Source organism: Diceros bicornis, chromosome 14 (assembly GCF_020826845.1).
Source record: "Diceros bicornis minor isolate mBicDic1 chromosome 14, mDicBic1.mat.cur, whole genome shotgun sequence".
NCBI classification, from domain to species: domain Eukaryota; kingdom Metazoa; phylum Chordata; class Mammalia; order Perissodactyla; family Rhinocerotidae; genus Diceros; species Diceros bicornis.
Window position 1 is genome coordinate 49309768 of NC_080753.1, and position 22309 is coordinate 49332076.

The 22309-nt window shown below is 40.6% G+C and overlaps 1 protein-coding gene across 3 annotated transcripts; it reads left to right on the forward strand.

Moving 5' to 3' along the window:
* Positions 1-219: 219 nt before the first annotated feature.
* TPMT (thiopurine S-methyltransferase) lies at positions 220-21009 on the forward strand. 3 transcript variants are annotated; one of them, XM_058555188.1, is made up of 11 exons: positions 220-291; positions 764-836; positions 2860-2970; positions 4978-5072; positions 6318-6410; positions 9935-10067; positions 13267-13319; positions 13961-14035; positions 17957-18042; positions 19710-19754; positions 20349-21009. In XM_058555188.1, the coding sequence occupies exons 2-11, from the start codon at positions 804-806 to the stop codon at positions 20459-20461; spliced, it is 837 nt and encodes a 278-aa protein (XP_058411171.1). In that variant the 5' UTR covers positions 220-291; positions 764-803; the 3' UTR covers positions 20462-21009. The 3 variants fall into 3 exon arrangements, 2 of the variants coding, with proteins under 2 accessions (XP_058411171.1, XP_058411172.1); XR_009222123.1 differs by lacking the exon at positions 20349-21009 and having other exon boundaries at positions 17957-18809; XM_058555189.1 differs by lacking the exon at positions 764-836 and having other exon boundaries at positions 274-291; positions 2799-2970; positions 4978-5161; positions 20349-21008.
* The last annotated feature ends 1300 nt before the right edge of the window (positions 21010-22309 follow it).

Consider the following 22309-nt stretch of genomic DNA (forward strand, 5'->3'; position numbering starts at 1 on the left):
GCCGCCACCGCCGCCGCCGCTTCCGCCCCTGTCACGGCGTGACCCGGGGTGGGAGGAGCCGGCGGGCCCAGGGAGGAGTAGGGTCCCCGCCTGCCTCCTCGCCGCGGCGCTCGCCCCGCCCCGGCCATTTCCGCCGCTGCGCAAGCCGGGGCGCCTGGGGAGGGGCGGGGTCTGCGCGTCGGGGAGGGGCGGGCCCGGAGGCGGGGCCGCGAGGAGACGGGGCGCGCCGTCCCAGCCTGTGGGGCCCGCGGCGTCGCCAGAGCCAGCGGCAGGCGCCCGGCTGCGCGCGAGGTAGGCTCCCCAGGGCGCGGAGGGGTTGCGAGTGAGAAACGGGACGATTTGCTAGATGTGAGCCTGTGATAGGATTCCAGAATGGGGCATCCTAACCAGCGTAGACAGTCCAGCATCCGCGCCGTGAAATAGGTTCAGGGAGCACAGCGGGAACTGGGAATAACAAGGTCGGGCAGGGAATGACCTTTCTGAGTCCATGATTTAAAGTGACCCCAAAGCATTGTTTTCTATTAGTGATTTTTAAGAAAAGAGAAGTAGTTGGCATAATAGTGAGTGATGCCCTGGGCGACTGGGGGGGGGGAACTGGGGTGCCGTAAATATTGTCTTGCTCCGTGGTGGTTACACAGGTGTATGCATATGTAAAAACTCACTGAGCCATACTCTTAAAATTTGTGCACTTCAGGGAAGTTATTCTTTAATTTAGCAAAATTTAAAAATAAATCTAAAGCAGAAACATGGTTTTTTTGAAAAGGTGAGGGAGGAAACCAGACTTGGGAGTCCAAGAAGGACATATGCGAGCAGAGTGGCGCATCTGCTGTTTCTGTGTATGAGTAGGATCGATTGCGAAATTGGCCTTTCCTGATTCTTATAATTTGCACTTTTATCTTGTTATAGAAAGAAACTGTGTTTCTCCAGGAAAGGACGTGGACGAGTTAACGATGCGTTGAGAAACTATTAGAACAGCTAAGGACTAATTTATATTCATGATGTTAAGTTGTATTTCAAGTTTGTGTGAGAGGGATAGAATTGTACAATTCCCCGTTGCCCTGGCTATGATAAAATTATGGTTCTCTTTTGTCTTAAGTAGAGAACTGCTTTATGAAGTGTCGAGCTTAGGTTCCAAAGTTTCTGGCTTATAAAGGAGACAGGAAAACTGCAACTTTCTTTGCTTTTCTCTATGCAATATAATCAGATACTTCCCCTTGACCTCTCAGAAAACTCTGAGTCATCTCCTGACATCAGGGCCTTGAAAAAGCCATTTATTAACGAATGTTTGCTGAGAAGTGAATGTATGGCCCCCATTCCAAGGGAGGTGCCTTCTCCTTAAATCCTAGGCACACTGAAGCCAAATTTTTCAATAAAGGGAACTTTACCTGAAATACCTGCTTTTATGTGATGTTTTTCTGTTCTCATGGAAAAATCATTAAATTAGACCCACCAATGCTACTATAATCCAAACTAAATTAGTTTCACTAATGATTCCAAGGGAATGTTAGAATTATTGTGTTATATTGTCCTTAATTGGCGGTCTAGAGGTTAAGATTCAGAGCTCTCGCTGCCCAGGTTCATTTCCCGATCAGAGACCCACATCACCCATCTGTCACTTGTCACACTGTGGTGCCTGCACGTTACTGTGATGCTGAGAGCTATGCCATGGATATTTCAAATACCAGCAGGGTCACCCATGGTGGACAGGTTTCAGCAGAGCTTCCAGACTGAGGCAGACTGGGAAGAAGGACATGGCCACCCACTTCCAAAACAATTGGCCACCGAAACTCTGTGAATAGCAGTGGAACATTGTCTGATGTAGCGCCAGAAGGTGAGATGATGGCGTAAAAAGACCAGGCAGAGTTCCACTCTGCCGTACCCAGGACCACTAGGAGTCAGAATCTACTTGAGGTCACTAACAACAACAAATTGTCCTTAATATTGCAAAGTTGACATTGAAAGAACTGGTATTTTCCTCATACATTTAGATAGATTTGCAGTTATGTTTACATATCCTTTTTTTTTTTTTCAGTTCCCTTTGTGTGCATTTTCCCATGCAAAAAAGAAGCTATTAGAAAATTATTTGAAAATACAAACTTGTGGAGTGGAGATAGGGTTTGAACCCATGCATCTTCTTTTGCTCCCTCCGGAAACCCCAACAGAACAACAACAGGATTTTTTTAAGGCATAAACCACTAGGATAGGGAGGACAGGAGAGCAGATAAAAGCAATAAAATTTTGACCGCCCTGCCCACTGAGCACGTTGGGGCTGGGCCTTCTTTAATGGGCCTGACAGGACCCGTGAGTGGCTCCGAGCCTGTGGGTGTAACTGTGGGACTGCCAGTTTACCGGAGAGGTTGTGTGGCCACCACACCCAGAAAATAAATAAATAAATGAAATTTTGAAATCTGGAAAGTAGATGGACAAGTGGTAAAGGATTTTGCAGACTGAAGAAAGCTAAATTCTAAATGAGCAATGGGGAAAGTCAGTGAGCGACCCAATTTGCATTATAGAATCCCCAAATGCTCAGGAATTAGCAGCACCAGGTACCTCCCGAAGGTGGAAGGGTATGGTTGAAAGTAGGAGGATTGTTGAAAATTCTGATTCAGAAAACACTAAATCTCCAGATCCCTTTCCCACTCCCTGCAACCAAGTATCTGCCCCTCACCACACCAGCAGACTTTGAGGGGTTTATTCCCTGGAGAGGGCAAAGCAAAGAATCTCTGGCCTGGGAAGACACAATACACAGTTGGGGATGGGAGTACCATACTGAAAATAAGGGGACTAATTGAACACAGGTAAACTGAATGCTGGGACCCCCTCTGCCACTTCTGCCCTTATTTTCTCATGTGAGTATAGAACTATGGCCCCAAGGACTTGATCCTTGCAACAGAGATTGGGAGATCCATCTATGGAAAGTCTGACCAGCCCAAAGAAAGGAAGAAGACAAACCAACAGAAAAACCAACTCGTAAGTAACAGACTCTGCAGATAAATAAGAGAAAATATATCTATTCTGTCCGTGAAATAAGAACAAAATGATATAAAAAGAGAATATCAGAACCAAAAAGGAGCTCTTGAAAATTAAAGACTTGTTAGCAGAAAAGAAAAGGTAAATAGAAAGGTAGAAAGATAAAAATTAAGGTAGTCTCAGAAAATAGGGCAAAAAGATAAAGAGATAGAAAAAAATATGAGAAATTTACAATACTAGGTCAGAAGGGTCTACAGCCAAATAAAAGGGGTCCCGGAAAGAGAAAGAGAAAAAAAAAAAAACAGAGAGATATAAATCGTCATCTAAATAATTCAAGAATTTTTTTCCAGAATTGAAGGATATGAGCTTCCAGATTAAAAAGAACTTGAAAATAGACCCAAAATAAGGCATAGAATTATGAAATTACAAAAACTAGGGGCAGAGAAAAGCTTTGAGAAAAAGAAAAATACTGGCCACATGGAAAATATCAGGATCAGAATGGCTTTGAACTTAATAACTCTGAAAGCCAGAAGACAATGGAATGATTCCTTCAAAATTGTGAGAGAAAATGGTTTCGAACCCAGAATCCTATACCCAGCAAAACTATACATCAAGGATGAGGAATAGCATGAAAACGTCTTATACATGCAAAGTTGTAAAAAACTTTTCTCCCATGCACACTTTCTCAGAAAGCTGCTGGAGGTTATGCTTCACCAACATAAGGATGATAATCAGATAAAGGAAACTTGGAGATTCATCAAATGATAAGAAGGAAATCTCCAGGAGATGATCAAAAGAGATCCTAGAATGCCAGCTGTGCACCAGGAGTAGAGAGCATCCAGGTCAGAAGGCTCTAGGAGAGTCTTCTCCAAGATGATGATAGTGATAGACTATCTGATAACTGAAGAGGTTGAGGGTATATCTATAGGAGCTTGGGACAATTGGCAGAGCTGAGAGATGAATTAGTAACAAGTACTTAGAAATTTTATAAATGAAAAGCAAGACAGTTATTAACTACAGAATGAAAAAGTACAGAAAAGGAAAAGTAATCATATAATACTATGTGGCTTAGCCATGAATAGTATTTAGCTAGTCATATTAGTGTGTACTCCAAATATTTAATCAAAAATATGCTATGTCTATATCAAAAGGTTAGGAAAAATGGGAAGGTGGCGTATGTGTGTGTTGGGAAGTTGAAAGGGAGCTAAATGCTTATCTTCTCTAGATGCTACCTAGAGATGAAAAATCAAGATACAAAATAAGCATGCTACTTTGAGATATAATTTTTTTTATATAATTTTATTTTATTTATTTTTTCCCCAAAGCCCCAGTAGATAGTTGTATGTCATAGCTGCACATCCTTCTAGTTGCTGTATGTGGGACGCGGCCTCAGCATGGCCAGAGAGGTGGTGCATTGGTGCGCGCCCAGGATCCGAACCCGGGCCACCAGCAGCGGAGCGCGAGCACTTAACCGCTAAGCCACGGGGCCGGCCCTCTACTTTGAGATAGATTTTAAGACTCAGCAAAAAGAGTTAAAGATGGTTGCCTCTCTCATTGGGAATGGGGACTGCTATTTTCTTAACTCTGTTGAACGTTTTAAATTGTGTGCATTATAACATTGATAAAAAATAAGTAAACATTAAGAGAAATTTTTAAAATTAAAGAGTAAGTGAAATGCTAGAAAAAATTCTAAGCTTACAAAAGTAATAAAGTGTGGAATGCTTGTTTATTTTTTTGTCCTGTCCTTTTTTTTTGTTAACTTAAATCAAACCCTTTTACCCTAATGTTAAGATATAATTCATTTTATTTAAAGATCTTTCCTAATGTGTAATATGAGGCATGCCTCTACCATCAGACTCACTGAAAAGTAATTTTGTGTATGGCTTTTCCTTGGATGTTGAAATATGTTTGAAAAGCCATACTGCTGAGGATAATAGGTTTTTATTTCATTCATCAATGGAGTTGCAATGACCTTAAATGACAACATTGCAAATATTTTCCATTTAGGCATTGGAGACATCTGCTTGTGAGACAAAGGTGTCTATGAAACTATGGATGGTACAAGAACTTCACATGATATCAAACAGTACCCTGATACTGAGGTACAGAAAAACCGAGTACTAACTCTGGAAGAATGGCAGGAAAAGTGGGTGACTCGCAAAATTGCATTTCATCAAGAACAAGGACATCAGTAAGAAATGTTTGATCGTAACAGAGAAATGCTCTATCAGAAACTGACTTTGCAAATAGAAATAATAATATAGGTACACATTATTTGATTGATTTTAAGGTGCACATTTTTAGTTTTTCACATTTTAGCATCTCTGAAATCAGAATGTGCCTATGGCATGTCTTGGGTTAATTGGCAATGTTATCTCTTCCCATGGAGTATAAATAATGGTGTGACTGACAATTGAAGGCATCTTAGATTTATGAAACATGTCTTTTTTTTAAACGCCTGTAGCATCTATGCATTGATCATGCATATTTATACGTACAGCAGACGCTCAAGTGATTAATGCTTATAGCTCTTTATACTCAAAAATGTTGTTATTTTGACTTTGCTTTACAATAGCATGTGTTCAACTGTTAAAGTATTATCTATATGGTGGAAGAAGACAAGTTGAGAGAAATTAATAAGTGAGCTAGGATGTTGAGCAACAAATTCGTAGTAGTAGGCCTCGAAGCAGCAATAAATCGTGGGCCAATGCAGAGTAAAGTGGTCATGACAGACATTCCTTGTTCCACGAAGCCACCCCGACTTCCCAGAGGACATTATTATTACGTTTGCACAATGAGTGGTAGTTGGGGCATCATCTCAGAACCATTGTACATGTTATCTCTGTCATGTGGATGGCCTTAGAAGAGCCATGTCTCTACAGAGGGAATTAGCTACAAGAATTAAACTTTTCAGAGCTACTTCTGAGAACTAAGTACATGTTTAGAGACCTTAACATAAAATGAATGTTGAAAAACTCAGTGTGTCCAGAGGCTCTCCCACATCTCACACACACACACAAAAGTATACATTTGGGAAATTAATAAGGAATTTTCAAAATATATTAACCAAGGAAAAAAATAATTTTTTATTTTTAATTACTAATCAGAAAAGCCCCAGGTTTAAGTCAGGTCGACCACTTACTAGCTGTGTGACTGAGCAAGTTACTTAATGTTCCTGTTTCTTCATATGTAAACTGGGATTATAATAAATAATGTTATCTACTTCATAAAGGTGTTGGGACTATTAAGTGAGATAATGCATGAAAAGTACTTAGCATCATACAATTGTAGTCCTTTCCGCTGTGCACTGGGCTAATTAAAACAAAAAAATTTTTTTTTCTCCCCAGGCTATTAAAGAAGCATTTGGATACTTTTCTTAAAGGCGAGAGTGGACTGAGGGTATTTTTTCCTCTTTGTGGAAAAGCAGTTGAGATGAAATGGTACGAGCAGATAAGCATTAACACAATTTCTTATTTTGATGATAAATACTTTGGGTGAATATTTAACAGGGATATAAGTTAAAAAATTCCATTCTCAGGAAATGCACAGGGATTCCTTATTCTTAGTAGACTATTACTAACAGGTTCATAGAGATAATATTCTCAAAAAGTAAAACACAGCAGAAACAGAGGTGCGACCTAGTCTTTCTGTATTGAGTTTCTAAGAAAAAGAATTAGTTTGGAACCAATGGTGGTGTTGAGGGGGAAACCATCCTTCCCTCTTACATCTCCTACATCTTTGTGCACACTTGAGTTTTTGTAGGTGGTTTAGGAATTTAGCTAAGTTAATTTTAGATATTTTAAATAGAGATGGACAGAAAAATTCAAAATGAATTACACCTGTTTGGCAAGACAGCGTGTATAGTCCACAGTTCAGCTCAACTCTCTCCTCCCACTAAGAGCACCTTGGAGTTTTTGTTTTCATGAATCATTGTTATAAAACCAGTGTTGAAGAAAGTATTTCTTGTGAGTAATTCTCTGTGAAGAGAATTCGTTTTATTAACAAGCCACTATTACTATGGGTTACACTAAAGTCACAAGCCTGGCAATCATTTCTTTACAGAAGTCTGTGTGTAGTGATAATGTACAGACACTATCATACATGCCAAGACATCCATTAATTTATAAGCTTGCATGTTGAGAACTTTGATCATTAAGCAGGAAAAGAAAAATAAAAAGTATGTATGAAAAAATTACTAAATGAAAAATATAGTAACTTACAAATGCTGTGTTCCCTATATAAATATAGGTGGCCAAACCACAGAACATGTGTGCATTTGGAACAGAGACGGTGGCATTTTTGCAGCCAGCCCACACTCTCTCAGCTTGTAGCTGAGAGCACTTGTGAAATGGTTGCCGTGGCGTAAGATTCTAGTGTGGCCATGAAACTGAGAACATTTAAACTATGTTATTAATATATACCCTTACCAACTCACTGAACCAGAAGAAAGAGTTACTTGGGAAACTACTTGCAAGAAAAACATTAACTTTAGAAACAGATTGCCTTATTGTCATGTCAGTTCAGCTCTAGCGGAGGTTTTAAGACAAGATTAGGAAATGGTATGATAAAACAGCCAGTTAAATGTGATTGTTGAATATTTTGGGTCTGAGGTCATTCGTAATAAAAATATCGGAACTAAGCCACTGTAATTGCATGTAAATTATATTAGAGAGTTTTCCATTTATATAACTAATTTGTATATTGAGGTCTTTGCAGACATCAGATATGAATAGATAAACTATGAGCCGAGGCCCAAAAGCATTAAAATAAAATGTTAAGACATTTTCTTAGGGTTTTTTTTTAAGAGCAATATATTCCCATATAATCTAGCCTATGCTAGTATATAGTAGGCTATGCTTCATTTTTCCGTATGTTAAATGAAATAAAAATCCACGAAGCTGGTTTGGGTGACTTTTTTGTCTATATTTTGTCACTTCAAAAAATATACGGAGGGGCCAGTCTGGTGGCACAGCGGTTGGGTTCGCACATTCCACTTTTGCGGCCCAGGGTTCGCTGGTTTGGATCCTGGGCATGGACCTACTCACGGCTCATCGGGCCATGCTGAAGCGGCGTCCCACATAGAAGAAGTAGAAGGACCTACAATTAGGATATACAACTATGTACTGGGGGCTTTGGGGAGAAAAAAGAAAAAAAAAAAATATATATATATATGGAGAATAAAAAAAAATATGTTCCCTGTGTGTTAACTTACAAATTTCCTAGGAAATATGAAAGACAAGTTATGACTATGTTTATTTTAGAACTATAAATAGTTCATGCGCTGACCACATTGAAAGTGTGTAGTCTTGTGTGGGTAATAGGTACAGTCAGTTCTGCTATACTTCTTATTTTGAAAATGCAAATTTCATTTCTAACTCCGTTGATATATTAGGGAACAATTTGGGCATGACGTGAATTTCACATTTGCTTATGTGTGATTTTGTCTGCAAGAGACATGAGGTGAAACCAGAAAGCTATGCCAGGCTGAACTAACCCTTGTATGAATAGACAAAACACACCCGTGCAGATACCTCAGACATCTCCCAGATACCTCAGTTCACCCCATGTACTCAGCCACTCCCATCCATAGCTGGTATGAGAACATTTGGTTTTTAATAATCCTCCTTCCATCGCTTCACAGTAACTCGAAAGCTACAGCCCTTCCAACGCCCACTTCCACAAGTAAACTTCAGATCTTTCTCAAGATAAAGTGCCACATTGTAGCATTTATATATATTGTAACCATTTAATATGGGTAAAACTGTGCCACCATTTCTATTAGGTTTCTTTTTAAACTGGAACTGACAAAAGTTTTTTATTTTATTTTATTTTATTTTATTTTATTTATTTATTTATTTTGTGAGGAAGATCAGCCCTGAGCTAACATCCATGCCAATCCTCCTCTTTTTGCTGAGGAAGACTGGCCCTGGGCTGACATCTGTGCCCATCTTCCTCCACTTTATATGGGATGCCCCCACAGCATGGCCTGACAAGCGGTGCATCGGTACATGCCCGGGGTGTGCGAACCTGGGCCGCCAGCAGTGGAGCGCACGCACTTAACCGCTACGCCAGGGGGCCGGCCCCTGACCAAGTTTTTAATGTTGTGCACCATCCTCCATTTTCCCCATAAGCCTTGTGGTTTGTTATTGCGTTGTTTTGCCTAGTGTGGTGATTTTTAGGAAGGCACATGTTGCGTTAAAGCAGAAATGACTGTGTGTGTTTATTTCATTTGACATAAAATTAATACTAATACTCTGCCTAGGTGTATATGTCATTAGTACTGTTTTCTCTGGAGTCCAAGATCCGAAGACTGTGAATTCTGTAACTAAAAGCTTACCAGGAAAATACTGGTTATTTGCACATGGTAATTAAATAAATTTCTGCATAGTGTTTATTGTAAGTAAATGGAAATTATAAGATTAGTATAGAAATGGGTGCTAATGTTCTAGAGCTATGTGCTCCAATGTAGTAGCTACTAGCCACACATGGCTATTTAAATGTAAACTAAGTCACACTAGCCATGTCTCAAGTGTTCAACAGCCAGGGTGATTAGTGGCTGCTGTATTGTACAGCATAGATACAGACACTTCCGTATCACAGAAAGTTTTAATGGACAGACTGATTTAGAGAAATTGAAAAACATTTCTAATCCATAGGAAGCTTTTCAATTAGAAACTCTTCTAATCAAATCCATTTGTAGTAAATCAACATTTTAAGGTATAATTCTCCAATTTTTAAAAGTTTTTCCTAAGGTCATATAAATCAGTTTTTCAGAATTCCATGTCACATAGGTTTGAGACTATATAGACCCACTTTCTGTGGATCTACATCTATGAAACCCTGTGAACCCGAATTCATATAACTCCTTAAAATTAAGGAAAACATATGCTGATTGGGATATATCCTGTTACTTAGTACTGTATTTGAAATAAAAATGTAAGTGTAAATATATGATTTTCTGCAGGTTTGCAGACCGAGGACACAGTGTAGTTGGTGTAGAAATCAGTGAACTTGCAATACGGGAATTTTTTACAGAGCACAATCTTTCTTATTCAGAAGAACCAATCATGGAAATTCCCGGAGCCAAAGTATTCAAGGTTTGTTTTGTTTTTTGGTAAATAATTATTTCCATAGGCCCACAAAAAAGGTTTTTCTCAGCATGAGTAAGTAGGGATACTATGCAAGTGTCAGATAATCCCCTTTTATCCCATAGACTCACCTAGACATTATATAGTGTAAGGAACTAGGGGTTAAAAAGATAGATGGAAGATAGCTGATAGCTAGATATGGACAGATAAATATATAAGCGCTGCAAGGTCTCAAAGCCCACCTGTACTCATGTTTTTGGTTTGGATTTGGTTGATTATTTGTTTATAAACAGGCATTTCTGAGAACGTGTCTTGTGCCACACCCTGCATAAGACTTTGAAGAGATAAAAACACAATCGCTGCCCTAAAGAATCTCTTAGCTTAGGAGAGAAAGGAAACACAGAGAAAGCTGTTTGTCATACACGGAGCTAAGTGCAATGACATAGGATATTAAGGGAACAGAGAGGAGAGTTACTTAACTCAGCCTGGAGGTTCCTGAAGCATGGTGACAGATAGGCTGGGACAGGCAGGGAGTCAGGTCTGCGGTCTTAGATGCCCTGTGAAGCTGGTACTTCATCCTGCACAGTAGGGTTTTAAGTGGGAACATGACATGGCCAGATTTTCTTTGGAGACAAACCACCCTTGTGGCCTCAAGGGAAGTAAATTTGAAGAGAAGTAGCCAGCCTCCTGGTAGAGACTAGATAAGAGGCTGTGAGCAGTGTTCCGGGAAAGAGATCTTAAAGGCCTGCACTAGGACAGTGATAGGGGCATTTAGCGAAATGGGTAGATTAAAGCAATGTTTAGGATGTCAGACTGAAAGAATTAGTGATTAATTGAGTGGGGCTCAAGGGGGCGATGAGTTCACAATTCCAGCTCAGATGACTTGTTGGATGGTAGAGAATAAAGGAGAAGCCAGTTGAAGAGGAGAGAGTTTTGTTCTGGAGATGATGCGTTTAAGAGACCTGTGGCATGGCGAAGGTGTAGCTGGTAAATGGTTTTATATCTCTGAAGCACAGGGCAGCATTTGGGCTGGAAATGATAGATTTGGAAGTTGTCTTCGTTCTATGACCAGAATGATCCAGTGGAACTGCTCCACCAGCTTGGGGTAATAATGTGGAAATAATGACCACCCAAATGAGGACACGCAGAGGCTATTTATTCAGAGGGAGTCAGTCACTTGCGTTTGGCACAGGCTCAAAGGCAGGCCAGGGAGCGGGAAAGCTGAATTGATAGTGAAAAATGCTAAGGCTTCCGGTGTGCCCTGATTGGAGGCTGTTGGCATGGGGAAGCTGGCGGCAGGCTAACTAGAGGGGAGCATCCTATGTAATTGGTTTGGGAAGTGTATTTGGCTCTCTCTGGTTGGTCTTGAATTGGAAGAGGGGAAGGGTGGTAAAAATTAGGGAAGCTGGCAGTTATTGACCACAGCATCACTGCATAGGCTGTGGTTTGGCTTCCCAGGCTGGTTGCTGCAGAGGTTATGGGTCCAAGACATGGATGGTCTGGCCATTGTCTGTTTGTACCTTCAGTCTCTCACCAACTACTCTCTTTTCTAAATATTGAAATTAATTGCTCAGGTCAGTAGGAGGGTTAATAGCACTTTATTTTACAGCTTCCTCCCACCCTGTTAATCATCTAAGAATCCCAGGAGTTGACTGAGTCCAAAGAGCTCGTCCTGGGCCGGCCCCGTGGCTTAGCGGTTAAGTGCGCGAGCTCCGCAACTGGTAGCCCAGGTTCGGATCCCGGGCGCGCACCGACGCACCGCTTCTCCGGCCATGCTGAGGCCATGTCCCACATACAGCAACTAGAAGGATGTGCAGCTGTGACATACAACTATGTACTGGGGCTTTGGGGGGAAAAAAAAAAGGAGGAGGATTGGCCATAGATGTTAGCTCAGAGCCGGTCTTCCTCAGCAAAAAAGAGGAGGATTAGCACAGATGTTAGCTCAGGGCTGATCTTCCTCACAAAAAAAACAAAAACAAAAACAAAGAGCTCGTCCTGCTTCCAGACTCCTCTCGGAGCAATGGTTCTCAGCCCTGGTGGCAAATTTGAAATCATCTGTGTATCTTTTAAAATTCCCAATGCTAAGGTCTCACCCCAGGCTAATTAAATCAGAATCTCCAGGGATGGGGCCTGGTGTCAGTACTGGTTAACTCCCTAGTGATTCCAGTCTGCAGCCAAAGTTAGGATTCACTGGCTGTTCTCCCTGCCCCCAGGCCCACCCCTCTCTGGGCTGACTTCCACAGGGCTTCCAAACTGGTCTTCAAAGACCCTCCTTCTGCTATTTGTAAACCTCCGTTGGTGCCTCATTTCAGAATAAAATCCAACAGTTTCATGTCCTGATGGACCTTGGCTGCCTTGCGCTTCACCCCTATCCCCACCCCCTAGACTTCTCACATCCCCTGGACATGACAGAGTCTGTGTCACATTACTCCCCCTGGACTGTACCCCCAGCCCACCCCCCTGTAATGTTAGCAGATGCATCCAGACACCCTTTCAGAGGCTGCCTCTTGCTTGGCCTTTCTTGGTGCTCCCAGGCAGTTCCCTGCTTGGTCCTCTGTGTTCCCATAGTTCTCAGACACACAACCAGAACAGTACAGGCCATTCCGTATTGTAATGTTTCTCTGTACCCACGCTTCTCTGCTCCACCAGGCTGTCCTCACTGTGGTTAGAGACTGTGTCAAGTTCATATCCACTGTCTAGAACCCGGGATAGTCCTGTCTACGAGATGCTCCAGAAATAAATGCTCATTAGCCGATGAATGAAAGAGAGAAAAGGGAGGATCAGCACATGTACTTGTCATGAATAACTTTTAGAATATCAGACCTTTCTATTTCAACCTGCCTGGTGATTGACCTGTGTACTTATCTTTAGCAGAGTCAAAATCTCAGGACTTGAAACATTGCTAAAATTTAATAAGCTCTGAAATGAATAATAGGTGACTGATCTTCAGGGTTAATTTCTCCATGATTTTCCTCTTTGAGTTGATCGAGAAGAACCCCATACAGGTTTAAAAAAAACAATGCTGTTAAAAAATTATTTTCAGGAAAATTCTATTTTCCATTAAAAAATTATTTGCAGTTAAATTATGTTCTTTATGTTTAATTATGCATTCTCTCCACTCCCTTTGCTTTGCCCCTCTTTTCTTTCCTTGACCATTCAGGTATCTCCTAATTCCATAGAATTTTTTTTCTTGACTTTTTTGTTACAGAGCTCCTCGGGGAACATTTCATTGTACTGTTGCAACCTTTTTGATCTTCCCAGGTAAGACTGAATACTATCTCTGCACTTTTAAATACTTGAGTGCTTGCTAGGCAGTGCTGTGGTGGGGTGTAGGGTCTTTTCATCACTCCTGTCTACTTACAGTAGCATCCACAGAGCATTGAGTCTATTCTGCAATTATTTTTACTACAGCCTACATGTCTGCACACTTGATATCTTTGTCCTTGGATAGCTTCCAAACTATAGAAAACATTATTATGACCCTAGGCAGGTGGGGAAAAGGAAGGGAGAGCAAGAGAGTGTCTTGCACCTCACGCCTGGCTCTGTAACAGAAATTAATTTCAAGGTGCAGAGGGAGGCGAGATCTTCTCTCCAGAAAGTCCCCAATAGCTGTTCCAGAGGCTGGGAGCAGAGTTGTCACAAGCTGTCCTTTGTTCCCCCTTTGTGCTCCCAAGTCAGAGCAGAAGGAGGAGGCTGCTGCCACCAGCTCCTAAAACTAGGAGGAGATGGACAGCTCCTCACACCCTCATCAGCATATCCCCATGGACTCGGAGGAAGAATGGATATGAGGTCTCAGTTCCTGACAACTGGTGAAGTCCCAGCATGTGCCATGGGAACATTGTTCATCTTGCTAAGGATTTTATTTTTCTTATATAAAATGTTGTATTTTTTCTTTCTGGTAGAACAAATATTGGCAAATTTGACAGGATTTGGGATAGAGGAGCATTAGTTGCTGTTAATCCAGGTGATCACAAACGGTTAGTAATTTGGTTTCTTTAATTATGCTGGTTTTTCTTTTTTTTTTTAGCCTTCTTATTTAGTATGCTGTACTTTTTCTGGGTTCTAGAAAATTAGCTAGACTTTACTAATTTGAAAAAGCTTATTGTATTTGGAATTAGAAGACCTAAATCCAATACCGTCTTTGTCTAAAAATAATAGGATTTGGCTATAGAGGCCTGGGTACAAGGCTTGTGGCTCCATCACTTCTAAGCTGTGTTGCCTTGATCAGTGTACCTAACTTCTCTAAGTTTCAGTTTACTCTTCTGCAACATTGTAATATGTCTACTAATACCACCATCACCACCTGCACTAATGTTACCAGGTAACACTTGTTGGGCATTTGCCATGTGGCAGGCATTGTCTGAAATACTTTATGTAGACCAACACATTTAATCCACAAAACAACCCTATGGAGTATGTGCTGTCATTATTCCCATTTTACAGATGAGGAAACTAAGGTCAAAGAGATTAAGTTACTTATCCAAAGTTAAGCAGCCAGTACATGACAGAATTGGGATTCAAACCCAGGGAGTTTGGCCTCAAAGTCCACGCTCATGATCCCCACATTAGACTACCTCAAAGGGTTTTCACGGGAATTAAAAGAAATGACATGTGTGGAAAGTGCCTTGTCAACTCTAAACAACTGTTTAAATATTAGGTACTATTGCATTAAGTCTTTTGTTATTCATGTTTTTGGTGACTATGCTTATTGTACCTAGCCTTATGAGAAAAGAAAATTAAAATATGAGAAAGCATAGTGAGTAAGATGTGACCACACCTATGTACTTTCCAATTCAAATATCATTCACATACTTACTTGGATACAGCACGTAAATATTGAATTATTTAGTTGTACGGAGGCACACTCTCAACACGTGGCAAAAAAGGTTGGAATCTACATCAGTGAAATAAAATTTTTGTTTTTAAAAATTGTTTCATGAGTAACAAACTCATGAAACCTAATCTTTTTTAATTCAACCATGCCACATCTGCTTAATATATGTTTTCCTTTGGTGATAATTCACGCTCCTGTTTTCCCTTCTCTTTCTGTCACCACTCCTCCTTATCTCTTTTCTGGAGCCCTCACCTTCCTCACATGCCTGAAAGCCGTCATTCCCTAAGGGACCATCCTCAGCCTTTTGCTTTTCTCTCTTATACTAGTTCCTTTAATGATCGCTTCAGTTCTCCCGGTACTTTCATTCACATACTCAACAAATACGTGTTAAGTTCCTACTGTGTTCTAAATACTATGCCAGATATTGGGGAAATAACTGAATAAATCATACACGGCATTTGCCCTTATCATTTTTATATTTCCAGCTCTGTTCTTTCTCCCAAACATCCACATCACATTTCCAGCATCTGCTTTGCATTTCCACTGTGACATCAGTTTCCTTTATCAGCTCCAAGTGTCACCTGAGACCTCTTTGTCTCCATAAAACGCCACATGTGTCAACTTTCAACTCCATTCTGCTGAAGCTCTAACTTTGTAGGTGTTTCCCACTCCCTAAAGATGTTCATCCTCTTCTTTGAGGTTAGTCCCTCCGGGGCTTTGGTTTGCGTGGTCAGAATCCACAAGGCAGTGGGGAGCATAGTGGAAGTCACAGAGCTCACTGTGAGGGCAGCCCATGCACACCGTGTTCATTTATTTCCCTACCAGCTGGCATAGCACATATTTAGCATATAGTCGGAGCTTAATAAATATTTGTTGAATGAATGAATGAATGAATGAATGAAGCAAACTGGAATCAGAGCAAGGGAGATACACTGTTTCCTGCCGGCCACCACCACTTGCCCTGTCCTACATATAGAGGCCATCTTGGTAGCCTTGGAGCTGTTTAATTCATGGCTAGCAAAGAGTAGTGAGGCCCCTTCTGGAACTCTTATTTAGGGAATCCAGTTCTAGCTTGGCCCAAGACCCTATGTCCTCCCTAGTTTTCCCACTTTCTTTCCTCCCCTCCCAGCCATGTGGGGGGGGTCACAGCCCAACCATACCTGAGAACATGTTGGCCTTTGTGACCAAAATAACTACTTATTTAGGGCCAATAGACAACTAAATTACTTTATCTTAGCTCTGGTACTTAGTTCGTTAGTACTTTATCTCAGCCCTATCATTAGTACTGAGTGTCTTTCTGCTTGGATTGCACGTGGGCAAGCACTGATCTGTTTTCTGCTGTGACTCTCCAGTCTCTTGTCTAACATAAATCAGTGGGGCACACCTCTCTCATTTTTCTGAATTTTTTGAAACTGGTTGAGAGACAAAGTCCACATTCCAAGAGGAATGAAGTCTGTCAGTCCTAGGAAACTCTGCTAAAGTAGTCCAACTGATCACCTTCACCTAGACAGCAAGTTCCTTCTTCCTCCTTAAGAACAAGAATCAGAAAGTTAAGAAGTAAAGGTTTCTGCGCAGAAGTTTGCTTTGGTCTGGTTCCTTCGCTTGCAAGAAAGAGCGACTCACTCAGGCCAGCTCTGTTTGGGGAGTTTATGTCGAAGATACTGAAGGGAATAAGGATAGCTAACGCCGAGCACTTACTGTGTACCAGGCAATGTTCTGAGCACTTTATGTGCATTAACTCACTGAATTCTCACAACAACCTGAGAGTTGCTTATTAGTCTCATCCCTATTTTACAGATGATGTAAACTGAGGCACGAAGAGGTTAAGCATTTGTCAAGCTTACGTAGCCAGTAAGTGGAGGAGCTGGGGTTTGAGCTTAGGCATCTTGCACAGTCCGTACTCCGAATCCCCACACTGTACAGCCTCCGAATTTTTCATAGAGCTCTGGACAGGGATCACAGTGCCAAGAGCCAAGGCTCCTCCCTGAGAGCTGCACAGTCTGTCCATCTCTGTCTGCCGTCTCTCATGGCCTCTCTACCTCCCTGTATGCGTCTCCTCTATCCACCTGCCCTGACCATTCAGCTTCCTCTGCTTACTGCATGTCTGCTTCCACATATCTGACTTGCCCACTGCACTCAGCCTCCTCAGCTCCAGCCACCACACTGCACAACAGCTCCAGCTTTCGGCACGATGACCACAGCTAACTAGCAACTCCTCTGTGGGTCTCCTAATTCAGTATCCCAGTGGAGTCATCTGACTGCTCCAACTCATCTTTCTGTACTAGGCCCAACCCTGGCTCCTGGGGCCCTGTTAGGGCCAGGTCCCCACTCTGAACCAATCAGGCACAGCTGGGAAGTGGTGTCGCCTGCTGGTGAAGGCACCTACTACAAGGGACTGTTCCCAGAGCACTCACGGTTTATGCCATACTTGCAGAACTTTAATTTTCATACTACCTTGAATTTTTGCCTGTTTGTTAGTTTTGTCTCTCTCCAACTAAGTCGAGGAAGGGGATTGTGTTTTGTACCTCTTGCATATGCCCCCGGAGAGGACCCAGTCTCCGAGGCTGTTTGTTAAACCGTGGCATCCCAGCCCTACAGCAGACCTGCTGAATCAGCCTGGGGATGGAGCTCAAGCATCTTTTCTTTCATCGGCTGCTCTGGTCATTTTGATACCCAGCCTGATCTAGGAACCACTGCCCCGGAGCACGTGGAGGCATGGCAGTCTTTCGGGAAGGATGTGCTCCAAGTCAACAGGCCTCTGAGTATCACGTCAGCTGGAAGAGCCTCTGCTCATCTTTGTGTGATGTCTTCTGATCTAATGGGCTCTGGAAGGAGGCCTCATTTTGATTCCCATCTTTACTCTTTCCCAGCTTAGGCAGGTGACATAATTTGCTGAACCCATTTTTGGCTTTTAGAATGAGAATCAGCTTTATGGGGTTGTTAGGAGAATTAAACTCAGTAATATAGATGAAAGTAAATGCTGGTTTCCCTCCCTGCCTCTTGCCCCCTGCGGGCTTTGCCTTTGTAGAGAAATGTAACACATCCTTTTTTGTGCTCTTTTTAGCTATGCGGATGTAATGCTGTCCCTGACGAGAAAAGGGTTTCACTACCTCTTGGTTGTGGTTTCTTATGACCCAACTAAACATATAGGTAAAAGTCTTTTTGTTTTTCTTTTTCCAGTTGCTTCGTTTCCTGATTTAATTCTGTGACATGGATAGCATTATTTTCTCCTAATTTATCTCATAGGAAGCATACTGCTTATAAACGTGAAGATAAGTCTATTTTTGGATAATGGAAACTATCAACATTTTTTTCTCTTCCCACTCTGTACATGTTTGTCTCATATTCCATTCCCGTTTTGTTTACCATTCACAGCTCAAAGTACAAAAGAGAGGGAGAAATGGATGGTCCTAATATAAAAGAGAAATCTCATCAGCCCTGGCTTAGGAGGAAGAGAGATTTGGTTATCTTGATCTGGACATAGCCTATTTATGTCATCCATGGTGGTGGGGATATGTTGTGCAGATGCCTATGAATACACACACAAACATAGCCTCATAAGATGATAGGGTGAGAAGTGGACATGGCAGGTAGGAGGTGTGCAAGAAAATCTCTAAATTACATATTGCTGTTATTTAATTTATGAAATTTTATAATTTATTAATTGCATTCTTTTATAACTCTCTTTGTTTTGAATTTGTGAAAGTGATGTTTTCTCCTGGACTCATTTTGATATGTTTGAACATTAAAGTTTAATCTTTTTTTTTGAGGAAGATTGGCCCTGAGCTAACGTCTGTTGCCAATCTTCCTCTTTTTCTTTTTTCTCCCTAAAGCCCCAGTACATAGTTGTGTATCCTAGTTGTAGGTCCTTCTAGTTCTTCTATGTGGGACGCTGCCTCAGCATGGCTTGATGAGCGGTGAGTAGGTCCACGCCCAGGATCCGAACCGGTGAACCCCAGGCCGCCAAAGCAGAATGCATGAATTTAACCGCTATGCTACCAGGCCAGCCCCTAAAGTTTAACCTTTGTCATGGCTGGACTTATTTTTGGGAAGGAATGAAAACCAAATGCATAGACTTTTAATTTGTAAAAATCCCTTTTTGATTTTTAATCGAGCTTTTTAAAAAGTGCTGTCTTTTATAAATATTTACATATGTTAGTATTTTTTTCTGGTTGAATAAATCAGATCTTAAAAACTCATTAAAAGATGAGGCCTAGGGTCCATAATTAAGTCTGGGACAATTAGGTGGAAATAGAAATTAATGGAGACAGATGTCAGCTTTGATAATCTGATTTAAATTCCATTCCTGAACAGGAGGCTTAAGGAAGAGCCTGTGGGAAGAAAACACAGCAGGCCTTGTCTGGGAGTAGAGGCTCAGAACACTGCTCTAGAAAGGGGCAGAAGCTAAGGTTCCTTTAAAGTAAATGGCCTGCAGTAAAGTGGGAGAAGTATATAGAATGTGGGTAAGTGCAGGAGTCGTAGAAAATCAATACCCCAGAAGGTGAAGGAAACCCAAGGCAATTTGTTAATGAACTCCATTCTGATTTCAGTGTTCCCAAATCTGATGGCTGGCTCAACCATCTCATCTAAGCTAGAGATGGGCACCTCATATTGTCAATCCCCTCATAAGCTAGTCTTTGGTATGAGATGTGCAGAAGAACCTGTCATGTCCTCACCTATTTAGTTAATTAAGTTGTGTGTGGAATAAGTCTACCTAGGTCATTGGAAATAAGCCGAGAAGTGGGCACTGAGAATTTATTGCTCTTTCGAATTGGATCTATAGAAATTATTCTTCACTATGTTTCTCTTTTACCTAGGCCCACCATTTTTTGTTCCAGATGCTGAAATTAAAAGACTATTTGGTAAGTTACGGACATGTGCTGTAACTTTTTACATAAAGTCAACAGTTAACTGTTTTGAGTTATTAGCAAACTATTAGTATCTAGAAGTATATAAAATTTAAAAGTCAGAAACCATTTTATTGAAGACTGTTTTATCCTAGAAAAGGGACCAATCTCTGTAATATGCCTTTTTAGCTAAGTGTTATGCCTATTTTTTTAATTGTGGTAACATTGGTTTCTAACATTATATAAGTTTCAGGTGTACATCATTATATGTCGATTTCTGTGTAGATTACATCATGTCACCACCCAAAGACTAATTACAATCCATCAGCATACACATGTGCCTAATCACCCCTTAAAGACATCTGAATTCTTCTAGAGAGGTGGTATGTTTATTTTAGCTCTTAGGAGTAATAAGTGATAATAACAATTCAGAGTTCAGAAAATTTGCCCTCAGCATTTCCCTATATTCATTAAAAAGAAAAGAAAAATCTTCAGTACACACTGTTTTAAAAATTATTTGATGTATTTTTAGAAGAACCCTTGATTGCATTCTTCATAATGTTTTATGCATTCTTCATAACGTTTTAACTTATTACCCTTTCTTTTCAGGTTCCGTATGCAATATTCATTGTCTTGAGCAAGTTGATGCTTTTGAAGAACGACATAAAAGTTGGGGAATTGACTACATGGTTGAAAAGTTATATCTATTTACAGAAAAGTAAATGAGACCTAAATAAAAGCAAGTAATATCAACATATTTTTGAGCAACTGAAAATTATGCCAAGGCATGAAAATATGATGGATGAGTTTTGAAAAAAATTGTTGATAAATCATATCACAGATACTTTGCTCAAAAATATGTGTAACTTTTTAGGAAAAAACACATACTAAAATGTTAAAGATTATACCTATGTGTTTTACTTACAGATTGCAATAACTTTTTACAATCAGCACGTATTACTCATATAATTAAAAAATAAAACAGAAATGTAATGTATATAACTGAAAGAAATGTAACAGACATAGAAATATTGACATTCTTTATGAAATTTAGAATCATTTAAGGAATTTTCATTTTCTTTCAAGGTAAAAGTAGTCCAAGAAATTGCTATAAACCCTCATAGTATACTTAATCCTAGCACCCTTTTTAACATTTTTTCCTCCTACTATAATTTTATATGTAACAGAATCAAGAAAAATTTAAAAATTAATTAAATAAACTATCCTATATGGAACAAAATATTTTTCGCAAACTGTAAAAATAAATTAAAAAAAAATTTTTTTTCTGAATTGGGCAGTTTTTTTGTTTCTATTAATTTAATCTTGTTTAAATGGTAAAGTCTTATGAAGTGTAATGTACTTAGGGCTGGATTCATGACTTCATTATGAGAGTTTAGATTCAAAACTTCTCAGTTTTTCATTAACAATCACATTTTGTTAAATCAGACATTCCTCTCTAACTGCACTACCTAATACCTGAATGATTTAGATTATTTAGCTCATGTTAATGGGATGGTGTGTATTATAAAAAATAAGTTACTTAATTGTGTGCTGGATTACAGAGCGTTGATGGGGAAGTTGAATAGACCTCTTTAATATTGATAAAAGCTATTGATTCTCTCCCCAGAAATATGTCATAAGCAGAATACTGTGAAACTTCCTTAGAGTTTGGAGTTGTTGACCCCCCCACCTCTTCCACCCCCATTTAGGAGCAGCTGTCCTAGAAGCTCCCTGTCACTGGTCTTATTCTAATATACTTGTAAGGCTATTAATTTGGAGCCTCTTCCGGCTCATGATGGTTCTTGCATCTCTGAGACCTACCCCTGGTCCATAGTGTGGTCTTCCAGAAGCCATGACTACCTGACTCCACCTCTGTAGCCATTTGAATGGACCAAGAATAGACAACTGACCTGAGCTGGACCAATGCAGTTCTCTTCAGAGGGTTTTAGAATTGGGGCAGGGAAAGCAAGTTAGCCACTTAGAGTGGGTGAAACTGTAACGTGAGGAGCTGTAGGGCAGCCGCGCTCCACTGTACAGATCTGAGAAACAGAGGGTGCTGATCTGCAGAAAGAGAAGCAGAGAGAGAGCTGGAGAGAGCACCAGGTGTTCTGGGTTTCCGTTTTCATCCTTCCTGAAGCCCAGCTGCACTGGAGAGAACACCTGTGGTCTTATCTCTTTACTGGCTAGAGTTAGTTTCTGTAACTTGCATCTGAAGAATTAAATGAGATATCCTTATGTAGTCGATCTTTACATATTATGTGTCCTCATTGGGGGAGTACTGACCTTTTCAAAAGTCTCATGATGGAAGATATACTACATATACATTATTTTATTTTATTTTTTTGCTGAGGAAGATTAGCTCTGAGCTAACATCCACTGCCAATCTTCTTTTTTTTTTTTGGTGAGGAAGATTGGCCCTGAGCTATCATCTGTTGCCAATCCTCCTCGTTTTGCTGAGGAAGATTGGCCCTGAGCTAACATCTGTGCCCATCTTCCTCCATTTTATGTGGGACGCCTGCCACAGTATGGCTTAATAAGCCGTGCATACGTCTGCACCTGCGATCTGAACC